This window comes from Sceloporus occidentalis, unplaced genomic scaffold, assembly GCF_023333645.1.
Source record: "Sceloporus occidentalis isolate IW3139 unplaced genomic scaffold, rSceOcc1.0.p SCAF_8, whole genome shotgun sequence".
Lineage (NCBI taxonomy): Eukaryota > Metazoa > Chordata > Lepidosauria > Squamata > Phrynosomatidae > Sceloporus > Sceloporus occidentalis.
In genome coordinates, this window is record NW_028316988.1 from 4978921 (window position 1) to 5003064 (window position 24144).

The window sequence follows — 24144 nt, forward strand, 5'->3', positions numbered from 1 at the left end:
ACTTTGGAGGATGCTATTGAGGTCCACACGCAGTCTCCTATTTCTGGGTTGAAATTATTCACCTGGGATCACTCAATCTGTCTCTAATAAATCCTGAAAGATGGAAAAAGTAAATATTGTAGCATTATGCAAAAGAAGAGACAGTATGCAAATTGGTTCAATTAGGCGGCGATACTTTCTTAGCTTGTCAGTAACCAAGATCCAAAAGATAGATAGCGCTTTCTTTATGAAGCCGGGAAGAGGAGGGGGAAGAGGCGTTTGTAAAAACATTGACTTTAGCAAATTGATAGAATCTTATTGCTAGAGCAGCGTCTCATTTTGGGGGAAGAAAGAAAAACAAAAGCAATATATATATATATATATATATATATATATTGAAGTTATTATGTTCCAAATGAAATTGAGTCCAAAATGGGATCCCAGATAGGCTGCATTCATATCATGAGCAAATGTGGGAATCAAAGATTCATAGGAGAAGGTTTGGATGGCCTCCGCTGAAACTAAAATGGGTCTCAATGGATGCAAAAGATTGTTCCATGTGCTTGACCCCAATGGCCGTTTCACAAAGTCCTGATGATGTTGCATAGCCTTCCATAGGGAGCACACATGACTGAACCTATTGCTGTCCTGGGTTTTTGCAGAGTGCTGAGGATGGAAGACTTTTTCCCTGAGACTTTCCGTCTGGACACGAAAGACGAGAGAGAACTCTTCTTTGAAACGTACAAAGGTGACCTTGTCCTCCAAAAATGAAACGATTCATTCGTTCTATTCCTACAAGCCGGACCAGATAGCCATGTCCCGCTCCATTCCATCTCTTCTTCCTTCACTCTGTTTTCTGTCCTTTCTCTCAAAAGAGGCTGCAGCCACACTGCACAAATAATCTGGTTTGACACCGCTTTAACTTCCATGGCTCAGTGCTATGGAGTTATGTGAGTTGTAGTTTGTTGTGGCGCCAGAGCTCAGGCAGGGGTTGGATTGGATGGCATTTGTGGTCTCTTCCAACTCTATGAGTCTATGGTACAATATAGACAACCCCAAAAGGTGTCCAGTTTTCCTCCAGAGGTTCACCACCGCAACCAAACCGGGTTCTCTTTCGGATGCCTCACGGACGTCACTAGTGCACCATCGATGCACTTGTGATGTAAGCGATGCGCAGAGATGTCTATATGCTGTGCATCGCTTATATAACGGTGGCGGCCCCATATGGATGGGAGACCGCCATTACGACAACGCCGTGATGTGCTACGGTTAGGGATCGCGCACCAACTGCACAAACCCTAACCCTAGTACATCACGGCGTTGTCGTAATGGTGGCCTCCCATCTATATGGGGGCCGCCATCGTGATATAGGGTTTGGATTCATGCAGTTGGTGCGCGGTCCCTAACCCTAGAATCTCCACCTGGACGCCGCTTCTTGGCGGTAAGTACCAAACCTATAATTCCTCCGAAGCTGAGAGAGTATGGCTTGCCCTTGCAGGTTTCCATCACTGAGCAAGGGATTCAAACCCTGTTTTCCAGAATTATAGTCCAACATTCAATCCACTACAACACACCGTCTCTCTTTGTCTCCCTGCAGAACCCCACATTTGGATCTGCAAGCCAACCAGTTCGAACCAAGGCCGGGGGATCTTCCTCCTGAAAAACCAAGCGGAGGTCAAAGACTTGCAAACCAAGCTCCAGAGCATCGAAGATGACCCTCTGTACAGGAAGTTGCCCTACAGAATCCCCCCGGCGAGAATCGTGCAAAGGTAGAGAATCCGGCAAATGGAGGGTCTGTTGCAACAGCTCCACTATCCAGCTCCTGGCTGGTGAGAAATGTTGGATGCTCTTACGGCACGGGTGGGGAAAGCTCTTCCAGGATGAAGGCCACCTTCAAATTCGGGGAAGGTCTTGGGGGACACATGCCAGCAGTGGACCATGGACAAAGCAACAATATAACAGCTATGTTTGAATTTAGCGCAATGTCACAGAGAAGGCCCCAGATTCAAATCCTGACACTGCCATGTAGGGATGGGAAAGATGTCTGTCTCAAACCATGCCGGTCGGAGCTCAGTGGGCCAATGGCTTGACCCAGAATGATCCAGCTTCTGACATCCGGTTACAGTGAGCCCTTGGTATCTGCTAAGGTTTGGTTCCAGTACCCTTCATGGGTTCAGAAATCCATGGCTGCTCAAGTCCCATTAAATCCAGTGGCATAATAAAAATGGTGTTCCTTATAGAAAATGGCAAAAATCAAGGAATACTGTGTCCAGTTCTGGGCACAATTCAAAAAGGATGTGGAGAAACTGGAGCATGTCCAAAGGAGGGCAACTAAAATGGTGAAGGGTCTGGAAACCATGTCCTATGAGGAACGCCTTAGGGAGCTGGGGATGTTCAGCCTGGAGAAGAGATGTTTAAGAGGTGACATGATAGCCCTGTTTAAATACTTGAAGAGATGTCATATTGAGGATGGAGCAAGCTTGCAAGGATGTCATATTGAAGATGGAGCAAGCTTATTTTCTGCTGCACCAGAGAATAGGACATAGAGCAATGGATGCAAGCTCCAGGAAAAGAGATTCCAGCTCAACATTAGGAGGAACCTCCTGGCAGTAAGGGCTGTTCCACAGTGGGACACACTTCCTTGGAGTCTCCTTCCTTGGAGGTCTTTAAGCAGAGGCTGGATGGCCATCTGTCAATGGGGATGCTTTGATGGAGAGTTCCTGCATGGCAGAAGAAGGAGGAGGGGGCTGGTCTGGATCAGGGCCCTTCTTGGGGTCTCTAGGTTCCTTAGAGGTCTTTAAGCAGAGGCTGGATGGCCATCTGTCAATGGGGATGCTTTGATAGAGAGTTCCTGCATGGTTGGACTGTATCAGGGCCCTTTTTGGGGTCTCGTCCAACTCTATGAGTCTATGACTCTAAGGTTTACTTTTGGAAATACACACACACACACACACACACATATAAATTGGAATCGTTTCAATCTGTGAATGCTTGAGTCTGCGGATAAAAAAAATCCGTGGCAATGGAGAGCCAACTGCAATTTTATTCCACCTGGTGTGGAACTGGATAATCCCTATTGCAAAGATTTCCTACCATCTGTGACCAAACACTTAGTGTATCTGGGTGTTGGGTGTGTATGCACCTCTGTGTGTGTGTATGTGGTTGTTGTTTTTAATTCCATGCCATTGGCAGACAGATCATTAGCATTTTAACAGGTGGAGAGAGAAAAAAGAGCGAGGGAGAGAAGGAAGGAGGGAGAGATGAGAGATTATTTTTGTCTGGAGATCTAAAGGGAGCTTCAAAGAGACAGCTGCGCGTCAAAGACTTTGCATTGTGTGTAAACTGAATAAGCTTCCAACGCTAGATAACCAGGCAGCTGCGTCGGAGGTGGGAAACTCGGGGAGGAATTACGACTCTTTGCTGCTGCTTGGGAGATTCATGTTCCACAAGCTTATTTATTTATTTATTTATTTCTATTTATAGACTTTTAAAAACTAGATTTCTGAAGAAAAATCATAATAATATCACAGGCGCCTAAGGTCAGAATAATCAAAGAAGAGCTCGGCAAACAGTCGGCGATGCAGCTTTTTCAGGCATCTCAATGATGCATCCAGTTTTAAGACGCTTATTATCATCACAAACTATTCTGCGCAAGGGCTGGGGGAAAGCTGTCGGTTTCCAATGCTCCCACATTTGCATTTTGGAACATCTTAAGTTATTTGTACTTCCCAAGTTGAAGCAAATGTGCAAATGTGGGTCCGTTCTTCTTCTCTTCCATTTGGATCTGGCAAATTGGATAGTTGTGGCTGGCTCCAACATGGAGGGACGCCTCTTGTAGAGGCGAAAGACGGAAGAGCTTCTGAGAAAGAAAGAAATGGCAACCCTGAATTCAGTACTTATTGGGTATGGGTTAATATCTGGGTGCCATGTAGATGTAAGGCCCTGCCTTGATCTATCGCAATGAACACATTTCATGGATGAACCCACTGAAAAAGATCAGGCCAAGGACTCAAAAGTAGAATTGTTAGAGCTGAGTAGTAAAATGGTGTCCCATATACAGTGCACCTGCGGCATATGCGGTCATGCCATACACGGCATCCACTCATAGAAGCTATGTGGGGGGGAAACAATGGTGCACACACTCGTGGCACATGCACCGCACCATGCCACAGGCTCATGCCCCATTATTTTCAATGGGCGCATGAGCATACGTGCTTTTTCCCTTATGTGACGGGGTCCGCAATGGATCCCTTGCATAAGGGAAGGGTCCACTGTATATAAAATGGCAAAATCAAGGTTTGTTTAATGGAATGTATATATATGTCAGATGGAGTAATAAGATGATATCTCTTATTTAATAATGGAAAGATCAAGGTTTGGGGGGGAGAAGAAACCTTTCTGCAATAATAAAAGCTTTTTGGGAATACTTGGTACAGATAAAGCTTGGGAAAGTTGTCTTTCTGGACTACAGCTCCCAGAATGCCCCCAGCTAGCATGACCATTAGCTAGGCTTGGTGAGGAAATCGGAGAGTTGTAGTCCCCAAATGTAATGTTCCCAAGCTTCGACGACAGGACCTTCTTGGTGTTAGCACCCTATGGAGATTCTAGTAGTGCCATAAGTGACATGTCCAAGCTCTGGCTTCATTCCCCTTCTTCTTCTTCTCCCTCCAGGTACATTGACAAGCCATTGCTCCTAGAGGGGAAGAAGTTTGATGTCCGCTCGTACCTCCTCATTGCCTGCACAGTGCCCTACATGCTGTTCTTTGGCCACGGCTACGTCCGCCTGACGTGTCTCAACTACGACCCGAAGTCGGAAGACCTCACATCTCATCTCACCAATCAGGTGAGGAGAGAGAAAGAGACAGGGAGGTGGACAAGTCCACCAACCAATGGCTGAAACCCTGTCGGTGTCTTATGCACACATTATGTCCCCTATGTTTAAGTATTGGAAGCCCTGTTTAAGGGGTGTCATATTGAGCATGGAGCAAGCTTGTTTTCTGCTGCTGCAGAGAATAGGGCCTGGAGCAATGGATGCAAGCTACAGGAAAAGAGATTCCAGCTCAACATTAGGAGGAACTTCATGACAGTAAGGGGTGTTCAATGTAAAGAATGGTGATGAATAATGGAATGAATGATGGAAAGAATGGTAGTGAAGCTGGTGGGGTCTCCTTTGGAGGTCTTTAAACAGAGGCTGGATGGGCATCTGTTGGGGATGCTTTGATTGAGAGTTCCTGCATGGCAGAACGGGGTTGGACTGGATGGCCCTTGGGGTCTCTTCCAACTCCATGGTTTTGTGATTCTATCGAAGTGGTTGAGACTAGACTTAAAGACTGGAGAAGAGCATTCAGGTGAGATTCCAGGTCAAGCTTACCATCTGGCAACACAATATTTGAACAATGGTGTGGTTATTTAACCACCTCCCTTCCCTTCTTTTGTTCTTGCAGGTGCACATTTCCCATTTGAAAGGTAGCATTTGTCCAAAAGAATCATGTATGCATTTTTTAAAATGTGGATGGCTCATTTTGAAACACATTTTACCCAAGGGGAAAGGTACTTTGGAGAAAAGGCAGAAATAAATATGTGCATCGTGAGAAATGGGTTTGCGGAAAGAAAGACAAATTATGGAAGAAGAAGAAAAACCTGAACATGTAACAACGTATTATAAATAGAAGATTGTGTGTCGCCGGGCATTATACGTTGCCTACCATTGTGCACCATTGCACAATTATTTCATAATTGCAGGTGGTTGCCCAGGACTCATCTGTGCATAATGTGCGGTTGGTTGGCACAGTGCTTCTGAGGCTTGACTCCAAGAGCACCACTTTCTGCCATGTCTCTTCAGTGCCAGCCCTTCACCAGGGTTGAATGGCGAGGCAACTTAAATGCAAATCCCATTGATGCAAAGGGCTGACTCTGGGAGGGAATAGCCTTTGTTGTTGTTATTGTGTGCCTTCAAGTGGTTTCCAATGCATGGTAAACCTTTGATCAGAGTAGGTTTGCCATTGTCTTTGCCCTGAGGCGGAGCGCATATATGTTTCATATCCAAGCTGGGCATTGAATCCTGGTCTCCGTAGTCCAACACTCAAACCAATATGCCACACTGCTTCTCAATAACCTTTGGTCCAAGAGCTTTTCACATCTCTAAAATGGTGAAGGGATCTGGGGATGTTTATCCTGGAGAAGAGAAGGGTAAGAGGTGATGTGATAGCCCTGTTTAAGTATTTAAAAGGATGTCATATTGAGGAGGGAGCAAGCTTGTTTTCTGCTGCTCCAGAGAATAGGACCCAACGGAGCAATGGATGCAAGCTCCAGGAAAAGAGATTCCACTTCAACATTAGGAAGAACTTCCAGACAGTAAGAGCTGTTTGACAGTTGAAGATGCTCCCTTGGAGTCTCCTTCCTTGGAGGTGTTTAAACAGAGGCTGGATGGCCATCTGTCGGGATGCTTTGATTGAGAGTTCCTGCATGGCAAAGTGGGTTGGACTGGATGGTCGTTTTGGTCTCTTCCAACTCTATGATTCTATGATTGGCATCCATGGCCAATCTTAAACTGGAGATTTCTTCAGTCGTAGCCTCCTCCCTGATCTTATGTGATTTTCATTGACATGATATCTACATGTCACCCTCTTCCACAGATATGGGGGGGGGGATGCATTTCATCTCTCCAGAGACAGATCCCAGAAAGAAGGGACCGTTCCCGATAAACAAGGACAGCTGGGACCCGTGCGTTCCCCTCCATCCTATCCCACTTGGCATTGTCTCCCCGCTGCTCCTGCCATTGGCAAGAGATGGTCTTGTTTTTCCCGGAACTGAGTTGTTTGCTCAGCTCAGCATTCAATGCGCCAGGCTGCCTCTCCAGGGAGACCCTGGGCCACAAAGGACTTTCAATGAGGGCCAGGTGGTTGGTTTATTATTATTACCCTTTTCCAAAGCACCCGGATTACCTGGGGTTGGGCAAGGAACCGAAATGCACCTGAGCAGCTGGCAACACAGACATCCCCTCCTCCAAATTATACTATTCCATTTCTCTTTGGTCTGTTGTTCTGCTCTGCCTCCAAAGCTGGGTACAAACCCATTGATCCTTTGCATTCAGATTAAATGGTTCCTCCTAATGTTAAAGTGGAATCTCTTTTCCTGGAGCTTGCATCCATTGCTCCATTGGATCCTAGTCTCTGAAGCAGCAGAAAACAAGCTTGCTCCATCCTCAACGTGACACCCCTTCAAATACTTAAACAGGGCTATCATACCACCATGGCATTTATATTTCTATACTGCTTTTCAATGAACTCAGCACTCTCTAAGTGGTTTACAATCTGTAAACCAACTGTGGGTCCACATTTCACCAACATGTGAAAGGATGGAAGGCTGAGTCAACCCTGGAGCCCTAGGATCGAACTCACAACCTTGTGGCTCCAGGACCGGCATTTAACCACAGTGCCACCAAGGTACCAATGTTTTTTAAACTATGGATAGTGCAAAACCTTTTTAAAACCCTACACAATCTCAACTTATGTCATCATAAGCCAATTTAGGAACAAGTACAGGTGGATTGTGGCACTACACAATGCTTATATTCTCCGGAGGGGACTTGAGACGTTGCTATATCTTCAGGACCCTTGCACAAGCAAAGCCAATAGCCCATGATGAGTGTGTTCTGTTGCACAACAGATATCATTGCGTTACATAAATTTCTGCATGCTGAATTATGCATTGTTTGCGTCGAATGGAAGGATTCACAACAGCATGCATGCTTAAGTGTGCAACTGGATGCGCAACAAATGCGCATGCAGATCCCATGTAAAAATGAACGACGATTCTCTGCGTCCGTCGCCAGCAGGTACAATCCGAACTCATTCTCCAGGCATTTATAAAGTGTTATCATGTGCTTTTTTTGCTTTCTCGCCCCCGAAACCATCCTCAGTATGTGCAGAAGAAGAGCCCCATGTACCCCCACGTCAAGGAGGAGACCGTGTGGTGCATGGACCGTTTCAACACCTACGTCAATGAAAAGTTCAGGCACGCCAAGGGGCTTCCCAAGGACTGGGTCCTCAATTCATTTACGGTGAGTTTCCATGCCTTGGTCCACATCTTCCATGGCCAATTGCTCTCCCAGGCTCCCCTGTGGACCACATTCCCAAGCTGTTTCTGTTTTCCTCCGCATCCCCTCTCAAAATGGCCCCAGGAAGTAATATTGTACCACTTCCCATCACCATTTTGAGAGGGACTTTGGGGTCAATAGGGGTCTTGGATACTTGTAAGAGTGGGACGGAGCAGGTATCTTTGCATGCTTTAATGAATTTGGTGGGGTTTTCTGCATGGTTATAGGACAAAAATTCCCCCCACTTTTAAATAAATGGCATGATGTTTTCCAGAAAAGAATGAAGGAGATCATGTTGCAATGTTTCTTGGCTGTGAAGTCGAAACTGGACTGCAAAGTGGGCTACTTTGACCTCATCGGATGCGACTTCTTGATCGATGAAGATTTTAAGGTATGGTGGTGGTGTTGATACTGTAAGGCACAGGCTAGCATTAATAGTTCGGTCCACGTAACTATGCCGCCCCTGTTTTGCCCTTCCATGGCTAGTAGGGAGCAGGGCAGAGTGTGATCGGAGACGTATTTGGCTATGTCCCCATTCCCAGATGCAGAGTGATACCCAGACAATCCGACAGCAGCGCATAGTGAGGCAAGTAGCTGCAAAAGCAATGAAGCAAATAGATCCCAGCCGGGCTTCCCGGGCTGCCGTTTACATCACTAGCGATGCACAGATGCTTGACATGCGTTTTGAAGTGGCACAAACTAGTGGGGCGGCAACCATGCCAAAAAAGAAGGGGATAACGAAAAGGTCCGCTTTCATAGTGGGAACGACGGACCTTTTGGAATCATTTTACCAACATGGAGCGAAGGTGGTTTAAGTGTAAGTGGGAATGAGCCCCAGGACAATTGGGAGGAGTGCTGTCCTCAGATCAGGGAAGAATGAGACGACCAAAACTCGACTGTGGCACGGTAGCAATTGTCACGCCAAACCGTGACACAGGCTCCCTTCTTTGCGCAGGCCAATTGTGAAGGGCCACAGGAGAGTCTGGAACGCATAAGTATACAATCTGCCACACCTCCCATTTGCCCCTTTGAGAGACTGGAACCCGATACACCTTCAGCTCTGGCAAACTTAAATTCCCAGGCAGGCGATCCAGTGTCACCCCATTGTGCCCATTCCCCACATGGTTAATTAAAAGCTTTCATCCCGCAAACAAGGCTCTGAAAAGTTAATCACCCTTATTACTCCATTAAAAAAGGATCGATGACAGCTTTAGCCATAAAAAAACCCATGGCCCCATACAGACAGGCCAAAATAAAGCTGCTTCAGGACACTTTGGAGGTATGCTGTTTAAATGTTGCATGCATCCTAAGAATCCAGAAGCCACACCAAAGCCACACTCTAGTCCTAAGTACTGGAGCGTGACTTTGGCGCAGCTTCCAGACTCTTAGGATGCATGCAACATTTAAACAGCATACCTCCAAAGTGTCCCGAAGCAGCTTTATTTTGGCAGTCTGTATGGGGCCCATGATTAATACCGAATAACACAGAAATATAAATAAAGACTAATCTGTTGTTGTTGGCCTAAATCGGAGTAGAGGAGGTACAACCAGTGGGGCCATATGTGCCCAATGAACATGACACACACTAATTTTTTATATGTACCCGCTACAAGATCTCTCTACATACTGATGCTACAGATTAACATGGCTATATCTTTGCATTGTCCCAATTTGTCCGGTTAATCCTTTACTGTCCCAGTCTCTCTGGGTTCCTTCAAGTCATTTGCAACTTGCGGCAACTCTACAGCAATCCTATCACGGGGTTTTCTCAGCAAGCTTTGTTTGGAGGAGGTTTACCTTCGCCTTCCTCTGAGGCTGAGAGAGTGTGACTTACCTAAGGTCACCCAATGGGTTTCCATGGCTAAGGAGTTTATCACATGAAGGAGATCGGGAGTTTGTCCCATGAATATCCCAGGGGAAAAAATGTCCAACTGCTTCAGGAAAAGAGCTTATATATGTGTAAGAAACCAACAGAATTACAACCAGTGGAGATATTGATAGATATAGATAGACAGATTTATTTTACAGGATCATCCTAGCATATTGATATGATCACAAATAATCTCTGGCCTCTTTCTGTATACAGTAGGCCCTTGCTATTCGATGGGGCCTTGGTTCCAGGATCCCCTTTAGATACCAAAATCTGCGGATGCTCAAGTCCTATTAAATACAGTGGCATAGTAAAATGGTCTCCCTGGCAAAATATGGGTTTGCTTTTTGGAATTGATATATTTGTAAAATATTTTCAAACCATGGATGCTTAAATCTGTGGATACAAATCCTCTGGATATGGAGGGCTGACCATAGCGAGCGCAATCCCTAAGACAGTGCCCTTCTGGGGATTGCGACTACAACTCCCACCATCCCCGGCGATGTGGAGGGTTGCATGCCAACACATCCGGAGGACGCCAATTTGGCAGAGACGGCTTGCCACTCGTTTTTCAATCCTTCGATATTTCATTTTCATTTTTGGAAAGACAGGGCTTCAGCACCGCCTAGTGGCAAATGTTCAATATATATATATGTTGTAAGTTCTGTGTAAAATGAAGCTGAGTTTGAACGTGGAACAAATAAATTACATCAAGCGGGAAATTGGTCACAGACTCTCCTCCATTGCAGGAAGGGAAGGATTGCTGATTTCGTATTTTAAGCCGGTCCTACCATTAGTTAGAATGAAGCGGGCGCCTCGGCCATTGACTTTGGAGTGCCATGAAAGGCCAGCAAGTTGTGATTCATTTTCTTGTTGTATTTGTGCTGTCTGAGAAAGAGGGAGAGAGTCTGTCTTTTGACTCAGGTGTCTAATAACTCGATTGCCTTTGGGTCTTTGCACCTTAATATATGTGTGGGGTGGGATTGACCCCATTCAATGGCAGCTGATGGCCCCAATATCAATGGGGCAGTGGGCTCCTTTTGGGTTTTGCTACAAACCCTGCAAGGTCCTGACCCTTTATCTCCAAATACAGTCAGCCCTCCATATCCACATTTTTTAAACCACGGATTTAAGCATCCATGGTTTGGAAATGTCCAAAGAGGAAACCTTGATTTTGCCATCTTATATACAGGAAACCATTTTACTATGCCATTGTCTTTAATGGGACCTGTGGATTTTGGCATCCACAGGGGATCCTGGAACCAAACCCTGGCAGATACCAAGGGCCCACTGTAGTTTGGGCATCTTGGGTGACTGCTTTAAAGTTTGGACTAAAACCCAGAGCAGATCTACCGCTCCTCTGAGCTCAGAGCCTTCAGCCACACTAGTGCCATTTGCTACACAACCCTTGGGCCAGATTTGGTTGAAACGATAGAGTCATATTGTCAATAGTGGGCAGAACCTGCTTTTGACAGGAGAGTGTTGCTTTTGGCATGCAAAGAAAATATGGGGCCCAAATAGACCAAAATAAAGCTGCTTCAGAACACTTTGGAGGTATGCTGTTTAAATGATGCATGCGTTTGAAGAGGCCAGAAGCTGCACCAAAGCTGTACTCAGTCCTTAGGAATGGAGCATGGCTTTGGCGCAGCTTCCAGCCTCTTAGGATGCATGAATCATTTAAACAGCATACCTCCAAAGTGACCTGAAGCAGCTTTATTTTGGCCTGTCTGTTCAGGCCCATGTGTCTGGATTTAACCCCAAGCATTAGTTTCCTATACCAAAGACCAGACCCCTTTGCAGCTCTGGACAAAGCTAAAGAAATTAATGGGTTCCCCGCCACCCCGGTTTTTATTTTTGAACTAGGTATGGCTACTGGAGATGAATTCCAATCCTGCGTTGCACACCAACTGTAATGCTTTGAAGGGCATCATTCCCACGGTGGTGAATGAGACCCTGGGTAAGTATAGAAAGAGTCAATGAGAGTTTTAGTTGGATTTGGGACCTGGGAATCAGCAAACATCTGCATGAATGAAATGGTTGGGTGTATAGGGCTCCGCAAAGCTGAACATTTGGCAGGCATGCTTAGGGCCTGAACAGACAGGCCAAAATAAAGCTGCTTCGGGTCACTTTGGAGGCATGCTGTTTAAATAACACATGCATCTTAAGAGGCCAGAAGTTGTGCTCTAGTCCATAGGACTGGAGCATGGCTTTGGCGCGGCTTCTGACCTCTTAGGACGCATGCATCATTTAAACAGCATACCTCCAAAGTGAACCGAAGCAGCTTTATTTTGGCCTGTCTGTTCAGGCCCTAAGATACATAATATTGGTAAACATCCAGGGATAGCCATATTGGCCATATAGGAAATCCATTCAAAAATCCACCAAACAGTGGTACCTTTATTGACCAACCCAAATGTACAATATGCCATATTCATATAGTAATTTGCTATATTCATATAGTAACAAATGAAACTTTGGAGGGAAAAAACATGGAAAGCTTGTGTTCTATATGTTGTTTTAATCCTGTTTGGTTTGTAACACCTTGCCTGATGAAGAAGCCAGCAAAGCTTCGAAAGCTTGCAACACGTATATTGTGCATTTTGGTTGGACACTAGAGGTATCACTGTTCGAAGAACATTAGTAAGGTATGGAACAGACTGTGTCTTGCCAAAGACCTGAGATGTGTTGCCATGTGCCTAGGATATGTCCAGCGTAGTCAAGTGTCTCGCTTTGAGCAAGTGAGGGGTCATCTTTGATGGCTTCTCCTGTTGGCACCTAGTTATTATTTCCCATCAGGTTCAGTACATGGTGACCCTATGAAGGAGAGGCTTCCAAGGGCCATTAACTGCTATACTCTGGTCTTGCAAACTCATGTCAACCATGGTTCCCTTTACTGAATCGATCCATCTGTAAATGTGGTCTTCCTCATTTAAGCTCCTAAGTGTGTGTGTGTGTGGTCAGTGGGTTAACTTAGCTGTCAGTGTGTTTTAGCTCAGTGTGCGTTTGTGGTGTGCCTTGTCATGGTTATGTCTGGTGTTGCCCTGATCATGGACATGTTTTCTAGACCTAGTGATTGAGATCTTCACCAAGATCCAAAAGAGGCAGAGCATCCTTCCGCTGGAGAGCCAGGGCCACTTTGTGCTGCTCTACAGTGGGGCGGCCTCGGACATCGGACTCTCGCGGGCGTCCAAGAGCAGGACTTCCCTTCATTCTTTCCAGAACCATCGGCCCCAACCTGAGATCAGCACCAGTACCAGCGCCAGTAATTCCACCAACACCACCAGCAGCTGCAGCGGTAGCCACTTGACAGAGAAGCAGCCGCCCAAAGCTTTGGAGAAGGTGCCCAAAGGAGAAGCCAAGGGGGAGACAGCTGGCCCTCCTGAAGGGCTCTCCCTAGCGCCCAGCAAAGGGGTCCCCCGAAACCCACTCCCAATGCCCCAGATACAGATCTCCATCGTGCCCAACCTCTCCTGTTGCCCGTCGGTGAGAGCCGTCCTCCGGGGCAACCAAGTCTGCAACAGTGGGAGCCAGTACATCATCCGACATGCACCAGAGGTCCTGGAAAGACCCCTCAAGGCTGAGGAGAGCGACGACAGAGGCAAATCCAACCTGATCCCCATCACCGAAGGCATTTCCAAGGACAGGTCCTACGCCACTTGGTTCCAGCAGACCTTTGGGACCAAACTGGCGCTGGGTCCCAATGGCAATGGTGCCGGGGGTCCCCTGACCAGCTCACAAATGCTCTCCCTCCACCTCCAGTCCAACCTCCCACCCAACCTTCCCCTCTTCCAGGAGTTCCCCAAGCCTTTCCGCCAGCTCATGGCGCACGCCAAGCCTCCGACGAACAGCCCCAAAGCCATCGCCGCAGCCCCAAGCCGTAGCTGCGACAATGCGCTCGCCGAAGACAAAAAGGCCTCCCACCGTGGCTCTTAAACCAAGATCGCTTGTGTATTTGAAAAGCCCTTGTTCTTTTTCCTCTAAAGGACAACAAGAAAAACATAGCCCCTTATCCATGAGGTGTTTCGGTCTTTTTCTTCCTCCCCACCTTTGGATTGAATTATTATTTTGTTAAGAGCAAAATATTCTTTTTGATCTCTTTTAAGAAAAGAAAGCATGGTGAGTGGTGCCAAATGTGGATTCACCGGTAACTGAGATACAGAATTTGCTCAGCTCCCACGCTTCCACTTTGCAATCCCATTTGAGGTATACCTATATGTATGTGTGTATATGAGTATAGATATAGATATAGATATGGGTGTGTGTGTGTATTCCAAAAGGTAATATATAGTATGTCTCAGTTCATGACCCTAATGTGCACCCGGGCATTACTTCTTGGACAGAAGCATTGGTACCCAAGACAGAAGTAACACAGAAAGAATAGGGCTAGGTTCCTACACAACACAACTCAACACAAACAAACAAAAGAACCATTCAGCAAACGTTTTACCCCAAACTTACAATATGTTCGCATGAACAAGCAGATCAGGTAAGCCTTGCATAAGTAAACAGAAACACATTGAACCGTCTAGAGACCATCCAAGGCTTCTTCCAAACTCCATCTAATTGCCATTGTAGCTGAGTTCCAGTTCTGGTTTCCTTGCTCCAGTCTTTAGACAGATACATACATGTCCATGGAGATTCCGTTTAGTACAAAATGGTTAGAATCCGGTTGTTGTTTTATGCACGCCTAAGTTTCCTTCTGGACACTTTTGTCCGTTGTAGAATATTGGGCAGGCTTTCCGTTGTGCAATGTCACCCCTCAGCACAAGGGTTGGCTAGCAGAAGCCACGCATAACTCCATATGCTGAGATGTTGGCTACACAACGCCAATGTAGACTTTCAGCCCAAACGTATGCTCTTCCGAGCATTTATTTCCGGTTACGTTCCCCAACAACTCCAGTATCATGAACCATATTGTCTCTGATACTGCAGGAGAGACAAATGGCGATCCTGTGTCATCAACATAACTGTGATGACAGAGCGCTATCTTCATAGGGCCTATACAGACAGGCCAAAATAAAGCTGCTTTGGGTCACTTTGGAGGTATGCTGTTTAAATGATGCATGCGTTCTAAGAGGCCAGAAGTCGCACCAAAGCCACGCTCCAGTCTTTAGCATCCCAATCTGCAACACCTCAGAAACTAAGGTGCTGCAAAAGCAGGTTTTGGGGGGCTCACATCCAGCCGTCCATAACTATAAATCTGAATGCCCAGCAGTTATGGGACTGTTAACTCCATTTTGCAACCTTCTAACTCATTGATGTCCAAACTCTGGCCTTCCGGGTGTTTTGGACTCTGCCATCTTGGCCAATAGTCTTGGATCCTGGGAGCTGAAGCCCAAAACACCTGGAAGGCTGGAGTTTGGGAAGCATTGTTACTGTCAAAGAGGATGCCAGCCATATAATTTAGCCATAGGGAGCCATTGCACTGCAGCTGTGTGCAATGTACATACAAACCCGCAGTTCAAAAAAAGGTAACTTTTCCAACTTGGTTTGGTTTGGTTTGGTTTATTCAAAACAGTGCTCTGTCTCTGTATGTGTTTGGAAGAAGTGATGTATTTCGCCTGAAATAGCTTCTCGTTTAAAAAGGAAGAGTTTCTCAATGTTGCACCGCACAAGAAAGCCTCTCTTCCACCCAACATACAGACCAGCCTTAAATTTAGTGGGGAAACCACAGTGGAAGTGAGTCACATTGAGAAAGCGGCGAGACCCGTTCAAAGAAAGAGAAAGCGCCATGCTAGTGAACTCATGCCACAGGCGTACATTTCCATAGGAAAGGGCATTCTGTATTTGCGTAGCAGCGGAGAAAGGAAAGAAAGGGGGGTGCGGCGGAGTTGAACGCTTATTGTTCCAATCAAAGAGCCTTGCAAAAGGAAGACTAAAGACTAGCTCTGTCTGCAAAGTGCTTCTTCTTAAGGGCCAGTGGTGCTTTTCCTCTCGTGACGAAAGCAAACCTCAGACGCATCATGGCATCTTTGGGAGGAAGGGAGAAAAGGAAACCACCCTCAGGTTTCTCAGAAGAGGCGTCTCCAAACAGGAGCCCAAGAAGGGACTGCCGTTCTCTCCAAACAGCACCAAGATGGGGCAGTAATCTCACCTATAGACAGGGTTGCTACCTGAACAGAGAGCTAAGCTATTCTTGAATAATCAGGAATGAGATCTGGACATGTTCCACCATAATCTACCAGCTCCTCCCAGACTCCAGCAATTCAACATCCCATTCTAACTCTGCTTTGTCTCATTCCATAAATCAGAAAGTCAGTAGTCCTATCTCTGTCTCTCCCACTTCCATCCTTCTAGATTACCAAGCTTTGCTTTCTTCTCCAAAAGCTTTGCTTTCTTCTCTTGGGTTGTTTGTTCTCAGCAGGAGAGGAGGACTGGAATTTCCATTGCATGTTAAATCTCCATCGAGATCCTCTTTAAGTAAACTCTGTTCCTCCCCATCAGCAAGATTCAATGCAAATCTCAGTCTTTGGAGTGCTGAGTAAATGGTAGCAAGAGATGACCTGTACATGGGAAAGGACCAACCTGGATGTACACGCACCTCAAAGGCATGGTCTCTACTCCCTCAAAATGTAAGAGAGGGGCTCAATATTCAGTCAAGAGTCACCACGAGGTGCAATATCAAGGAAGGCATTTGGCAGCGGTCAACCATTTTTCAATCTGCCAAGGCGAGGCCTACGGTTCCACCATTTTGCCACCGTGTTCCTCTTCTGGGAACTGGCAGCTGTAGGTATCTTCCTGAAGAAGGTGGGACTCCAATGGATTTGACAACTCAGGAGATTCAGGTTCTGAAGGAAGAAAAGCAGGAACTGTCAGAATAACATATATTAAAGATCATCTACTTATAGAGTTGGAAGAGACCAAAAGGACCATCCAGTCCAACCCCATTCTGCCATGCAGGAACTCACAATCAAAGCATTCCTGACAGATGGCCATCCAGCCTCTGTTTAAAGACCTCCAAAGAGGGAGACTCCACCACTCTCAGAGGGAGTGTCTTCCACCGTTGAACAGCTTTTACTGTCAGGAGGTTCCTCTTAATGTTGAGGTGGAATCTCTTTTCCTGGAGCTTGCATCCATTGTTCCATGTCCTATTCTCTGGAGCAGCAGAAAACAAGCTCACTCCCTCCTCAATATGACACCCCTTCAAATATTTAAACAGGGCTATCATATCACCTCTTAATCTTCTCTTCTCCAGGCTAAACATCTCCAGCTCCCTAAGTCTTTCCTCATAAGGCATGGTTTCCAGATCCTTCACCATTTTGGTCACTCTCCTCTGGACAAGCTCCAGCTTGTCTACATCCTTTTGGAACTGTGGTGCCCAGAACTGGACACAGTATCCCAGGTGACCAAAACAGAATAGAGCGGCACACCCTTGATCTAGACTTATACTTAACTGTATTTAATATACCATTTCCAACACGATCAGTTGCAAATGAATCTCTAGGTCCTCCAAGACAAGTTTGTGGTCAACATCTGCCAGAAGGTAACCATGGAATTGAGCTGGAGGACCTACAAATGCCTGGAGAAGTGTTCTCTCTAGGAGTCTAGGTGGTCTCTTCCAACTCTTATCATTCTAACATATAAGATAACAAGTTGGTGGTCCTGCCAAAAGGTAACCATGGAATTGAGCTGGAGGACCTACAAATGCCTAGAGAAGTGTTCTCTCTAGAAGTCTAGGTGGTCTCTTCCAACTCTTATCATTCTAACATATAAGATAACAAGTTGGTGGTCCTGCCAAAAGGTAACCATGGAATTGAGCTGGAGGACCTACAAATGCCTAGAGAAGTGTTCTGTCTAGGTCCTCCAGTGCAACTTCTGGCAGACCTTGACCAGAGAATCATGTTGGAGGTCCTAGAGAATCCTAGAGAGAACATATTAATCCCAACCTTGAATAATCAAATCCACAAAAGTCAATGCTCCAACGTTGGAGCGCTGACTGTACATGGTTGCATCTTGTTCTCGGCCTTAAGGAAGGAAGGAGCTCTGGGTGAGAACTACAGCTAGGATTATAGCGGCACACTGACCTTCCACCAGAGAGAATGTCACCTTCTTCTGCGCACATGCGCAAACAATTAAGAAGATAGTCATCAGAAGAAGAACCAAGACGCCCGCTGCTGCCAGAACAGTGAAGATGGATGTGACTGCGGAATCTAAGGAAACAATATATAGTCATAAAACCAGTTGTTGGGATGATGGGAGCAATCTGGAGAAGAGGAAACAACTCCAGATTGACGCTTGATGATCAATGTGCTCATATAATCCCTTGGATGTAGATCACAAGCCGCGGGAAGAAATCAAATATGCCTCGTAGAGATGCTTGGCATGGCAATCTCTCAGCAACCTTTAATAAAGATCTGCGCACCAAAAAATAAGCATTTCAAAAGATTTTCAGACAAGAGAATCCATGCTGAAGGATAACGGGAGATCTTTTAATATATGCTCAGATCAAATTAAGACGTACGTCAGGGAAGATTAAACATTACACCAGAGTGTTAAATTCTAATTCCTCATTGCTTCTTGGCCTTCGAATGGAATAAGATGCTTGTTGGATAGCTTTTATGCACAGCGGATATTCAGGAGCCCCATATATAGGGGTCAGGCCAACTAAAGCCCAATCTGCACTGCAGAAATAATGCACCTTGACACTGCTTTGACAGCCCTGGCTCAGTGCTATGGAATCATGGGAGTTATCGTTTGTCCTGACACCAGAACCCTCTGACAGAGAAGGCTAAATAGCTCACCAAAATACACCTCCCAGAAATCCACAGCATTGAGCCATGAGAGTTAAAGTGGTGCCAAACGGCATCTTTTCTGCAGTGGATTAGACCTAAGAGGCATTGCAAGCATGGCTGGGACAGGCTTTGGACAATTTAAATGGCCATGTTGAAAGCACCCGCTGCCCATCGGTTCAGTGAAGGGGCTGCATAGAAATGATGCCATCCTGGGCAGAGACTGGAGGATGCCATCCTACTGAGGCTGGAGGATAATGATGTGCCTTTCTATCTTGTCCCTTGCTTCACAGCATCTGAATGGTGGCCACTGTAGAGGAGAGGATGCAGGAATGGATGGACCATTTTACATCCAACAGCAGTCTCCTTATGTCAAAGAGCCAGAATCTGAATGAACTAGGCTCCTTCTTGGTGCAGTGGTCTGAGCTATGGCTCTGAAGACCCAAAACTGCCAAGATGCCTTTTCTCATCTGCATCTCTTGCCAACAGTCTGGGAAAGGATCTAATCTCAGGATCCAGTGCTCTCTCTTCTGGGCCAAATTCGCTGCATGCCTCCCTCATCATTGTAGCAAAAGCATAACCATTTCCAACGTATAAATAGATATAGAAATGAAACGTTACCACATTGCAGAGCTGCATTCGTGGGTACTGGGCCACATTGCACATCATGGGTTCTGTTCCCTGCTTGAAGAATTTGGAGTCCTTGCTTCTTGCAGCTAGGAAGGAAGGAGAGAGGAAGAGGGATCAGAGCTAAACATGAAAACTGTACTAAAGTTTGTCTGCAGCTTTGGGACAAACCAAGTGCTTTGCATGCAGAAGGTCTCGGGTTCCAAACCTGACATCTCTAGAAAGGGGTGAAATAAACCCGAGTCTGTAAACCTTGAAGTGCCTCTGGCAGTCAGTGCAGGCAACAGCCAGACGAACCAAGGGCTTGACTCAGTTTATGGCAGCCTCCATAATCTTTTTCACATGACATTCAGTGTTCACCCAAACAGACATTAGAAATCACCCACAAAAGCAGGTAGTTTTTCAGATGATGTTGGCGTCAACAAGAAATAACACAACGCCAATCCGAACGCAAAGTCGATGGAACGCACTTTCGGAAGCTCCCAAAAGTAAAAAGGCACGGTTTATGTCGACTTTGCGTTCGGATTCATGTCGCATTGTTTCTTATTGACGCAAACGTTGTCTGAAAAACTACCTAGTTCTCATTTCTGTTTGAGTGAACCCCGAACGTCGTGTGAAAAACAATCTGCTTTTGCAGGTTTTTTTCACTTTAAATCAAGTTTCTGCAACGGATTCAAACAATAGGACAACAGCTATCTTCCTGGGAACCAGTTTTAGACCCACTTGCCTTTGCAATATAGATGGAATAGGTGGGGACTTTGCCATAACAGAAGAGGGACTTACTCTTCCCAAGGGATGCAACGGCCACTCTTGGTTTCGGAGAAGGTGCCCCTTGGGCACTGTTTGCAGGAATACCTGAAGTCGATAGTGCCTAGGAGAGGAAAGCGAGGAGCGATCAGCAGAGCTTGGAAAGCTATTTTTAAAACCCAGTTACAGTTATAGACCCAAGTCCCACCCCAAAGTATTTCATTACTCTTCTTAATGCCATGTAGAAAATGGTGTGACCTTGCTTTCTGCTGCTCCGCAAAGCAGAACAAGTATCACTGGGTTGAAATTGCAAGACAATTAGATCCCAACTAAACTACAGGCCCAAAGAGACAGGCCAAAATAAAGCTGCTTCGGGTCACTTTGGAGGCATGCTGTTTAAATGATGCATGTGTCCTAAGAGTCCAAAAGCCATGCCAAAGCCATGCTCCAGTCCTAAGGACTGGAGTGCAGCTTTGGTGCAGCTTCCAGCCTCTTAAGATATCATTTAAACAGCTCCATGCTATGGGATTCTGGGATTTGTAGATCTGTAGAGTGGAGCTCTGGTGCCACAACCAACATACATAGCATAAAGCCATTGCAGTTAATGTGGCGTCAAACCGGATTATCCCTGCAGTGCAGATGCAGCCCCAGACTTAAAAGAACCGAGTCCTGGCTTACCTGAAAGACAGAGTTCCTCCCCTTCCTGGCATTTAGGGAGCGGGCGGCATTCACGGCACCGGCTGTCCGCACAGCATTTCCCCAAACCGCACTCGCCACATAATTTTTGATCCGTTCCTGTCAAGGAGGGAAAGGCAAATGGAATGAAACAAATGAGGATGAGGCGAGCGATGGCTGTTACATCGGTTATTCTCATCCCACCTCCATGCCATGCCTCTTGGAACGTGACATTTTGGAGCAAAGAAAGTGCATGCCTTCTAACATATTTGGCACACATAGTCCAGGTTACTCCTTTGTCTTCCCCTGCTTCATCCTCAGTTTGCTTTAATGGTTGCAAACTGAATTGAAAGTGCAGAAGGCATAGATGAACCTCAGTCAACTCAGAAGAGTGTCACCAGGAAGACAAAAGTTATTAAGGAAGAATGACACACAGATGCTAGGAAAGGCTGCAGCAATTTGCTTTTGCCTGGGTCCCCTGGGAAGTGCCAGGTTCCTTTTCTTTTTTAAGACATATGAGTTTCTTAATGCAATATATTATCTTACCCCTCAACCAGTTATTCACATCCAGTCTCAAAACTGTGCCCAACTATTAACTAATCCATCATATACATAGATAATATTCCCTTTCTATATTGCCCCTTTCAGCCCACCCACGTTTTTGTGGTCTGAAACAATGCTCTGCGTTTCAGTTTATGCCATCTTCAGCTCCAAGGATCCCGAAAATACTCGAATCGATTGCAGCAACAGCATATCATTAAACCTTCTTAAAACCTAGGCAAGAGGTAGGCAACTTAAGTCTATCCAGACAGGACTGTAGCCCCCATTATCCCCAACTAGCATGGTCCATAGAGATCAAAGGAATTGTCATCCCAAACATATAGAGGGCATTGGTTTGCTTGCTCCCACATTTTTATGCTTTTGCTAGTAACTATAGGTGTTGTGTGCATTGAATTGGACATTACACCATGTTGTTTGTTGTGGTGTATCCTCAAGTCATTTCTGAGTTATGCAAACCTATCGTGGGGTTTTCTTTGAAGGTGTGCAAGATTTGTCCAGAGGGCCATTGCCTTCCCCCAGGGCTGAGAGAGTGTCACCAATGGTTTTCCATTGCTGAGTCAAATTTGAACTCTGGGCCTCATTCCCACTTACAAATAAATCGGTTTGCGATCCGAATCGACGGATCGATTCAACAGCAGAGCTTGGTTCCCACTACATTCGCCACGATTGCGTTCTTCCCTGTAAACTAACCCACTTGTGGTTCACTTCCACAAATGAATCGATTCAAAATGGACTCAATCGAAGGGCAAATTTGAATAGGTTCCAATCCGCATCTGGTTCACACCTGCGTGGAATCGATTTATCCAAAAAGACGCGGAAAAAATCGGCGTCAAAAAGACGCGGGTTAAATGGGCCTAGCACATGGGCCCCCTCTGCGATTCGGTTCATGTGCGAACCATGGTCATTTAACCTGGTTCAAACCGATTTGCGATCCAGTTTAAAAGGTGGTGGGAATGAAGCCCTGGACTTCAGAGCTGTAGTCCAAGGTTCAAAGCCCTATACTTCAATGGTTCAGAGTGCCATTTCCTTAAATGTCTGGTGCATAAGCAAAAAGCTGTAGGTGGCAGAGGAAATTGTGTCCCAAGTTGATCATAGAATCATAGAGTTGGAAGAGACCGCAAGGGACATCCAGTCCAACCCCATTCTGCCATGCAGGAACTCTCTAACAAAGCATCCCCATTGACAGAACTCTTAGTCAAAGCATCCCCATCCATCCTCTGATCCACAACTTACCTAAAGGCATCACAGCACAAGAGACAGCCTGAGACTCATCTTGTGCAGTAGCCCTCATCTCTGTACATAACCAGAGTGCTGTGAAATAAAGCAGGCAGACGTCCAGCCTTGGATGCGAATTCCTTTCCATGGCTTCTCAATTTTTGCTTTTGAACCGGTTTCTTGCCTTTCCTCTCTGTCTTCCTTCTCCCTCTCTGCCACCGGTGTCTCCTTCGGCACCTTCAGCCTGGCATCTTTTCAGCCCATTTTGTACCGCGGGGGGCCTGTCGGTTTGGATGGCGCGTCACGTGGCGCCACTTCCTGTGTGACGAAATAGCTCTCTTTGACTGGCAAAAGAGGAAAATGAGACAAATGAGGAAGTCGATGTTCCATTCAGCAAACGCAGGCAAGCGTTCTCTGAGATGTTTGTATGCGCTAAATTTCATGGGTGCCGTTTCTCAGCCTTGCACAAACGAACCCCAGTGGTCCTCCAGGCAATCTGCTAGGCCAAAGGCAATGGCTAGAGAGCAAAGCCCTTTATTATATTACCCCATCTAGTAATGTCTAGCATATTAGCCCATCTGATAATAGCTTTATTATATCAGCCCAGCTAATATTTTAGCCGTTGACCGGGGAAGTCCAAAGGTTGAGTGCTGGGAGATCTGCTTCGGTGATTCTGCTCTGCTGTGGAAATTCCCATACTTGTGCGACTAACTTTGAATGATAGAATTCAAAGATATAGCCGTGTTAGTCTGCAGAATCCATGCATAGAGACTCAGTGAAAGAAAGAAATGGGCAGCTTGAGCTTTTGTAGACTTCCATCTACTTCCTTGGATGCATTGCAAAGTTTGCTTCGTCTCATCTGGACCACTCTGCAAAGACCTTCCTGGAGTTATATTGCAAACTATAAATGCTTAATCTGCATACATTTACAGAATCAGTTTTTCCCTCTGCATCATATAGTGGTTTCAGCACTGGACTACAACTCTGGAAATCAGGGTTCAAATCCTGGTTTGGAAATCTAAACCCTCCGGGTGACATTGAGCAAGTTGCACTCTCTCAGCCGCAGGGAATGGCAACTGCAAACCGCCTCTGAACAAATTTGCTGAGAAAGGGCCATCTAATCCACTCTTCTGCCATGCAAGGACTCATAGAATCCTAGAGTTGGAAGAGACCCCAAGAAGGGCCATCCAGTCCAACCACATTCTGCCATGCAGGAACTCTCAATCAAAGCATCCCCATTGACAGATGGCCATCCAGCCTCCATTTAAAGACCTCCAAGGAGGGAGACTCTACCACTCTCCAAAGGAGTGTCTTCCACTATTGAACAGCTCTTACTGTCAGGAAATTCATTTGGGATTTATAGTCTGGTAAGGCAGCAAGAATTCCTAGTGGGAAGACTCTGATGCGCCAATGAGTGCGCTAGAGAACTTGAAGCACCGTGCCAAACTACAAATCCCAGGATCCCATGCTAGTTAATGTGGAAGGATAGCACTATACTTGGAGAGGACACAGTATCAATCCTCCTAGGAGAGGAAAAATGTTCAGGAAATGTGCAAACCACACAACCCACCACAGGTTTCGCCGTCCCTCCATCCTTGCCAGCACTTATGTTTTCTAGAGACCTCATCGTTTCCTGGCAGAGA

At 46.0% G+C, this 24144-nt stretch overlaps 2 protein-coding genes across 3 annotated transcripts in view; one reads left to right on the forward strand and one right to left on the reverse strand.

The window, feature by feature from the left end:
- The window catches only part of TTLL10 (tubulin tyrosine ligase like 10), a 150789-nt gene extending 136817 nt beyond the window's left edge, over positions 1 to 13972 (forward strand). The window contains exons 12-18 of one of the 2 annotated variants that reach the window (XM_089534275.1): positions 642 to 727; positions 1577 to 1748; positions 4651 to 4822; positions 7901 to 8041; positions 8352 to 8468; positions 11811 to 11904; positions 13012 to 13972. In XM_089534275.1, coding sequence (XP_089390401.1) covers positions 642 to 727; positions 1577 to 1748; positions 4651 to 4822; positions 7901 to 8041; positions 8352 to 8468; positions 11811 to 11904; positions 13012 to 13880 — 1651 coding nt within the window. In that variant the 3' untranslated portion in view covers positions 13881 to 13972. The remainder of the gene's footprint in view (positions 1 to 641; positions 728 to 1576; positions 1749 to 4650; positions 4823 to 7900; positions 8042 to 8351; positions 8469 to 11810; positions 11905 to 13011) is intronic. The other variant, XM_089534276.1, reaches the window with a different exon arrangement.
- Positions 13973 to 15338: 1366 nt separating this feature from the next.
- Positions 15339 to 22694, reverse strand: TNFRSF18 (TNF receptor superfamily member 18). Its single transcript, XM_089536798.1, has 6 exons — positions 22520 to 22694; positions 20729 to 20845; positions 20087 to 20174; positions 19298 to 19392; positions 17972 to 18097; positions 15339 to 16735 (listed from the first exon to the last, which is right to left on the reverse strand). The coding sequence occupies exons 1-6, from the start codon at positions 22647 to 22649 to the stop codon at positions 16623 to 16625; spliced, it is 669 nt and encodes a 222-aa protein (XP_089392924.1). The 5' UTR covers positions 22650 to 22694; the 3' UTR covers positions 15339 to 16622.
- Positions 22695 to 24144: the final 1450 nt, after the last annotated feature.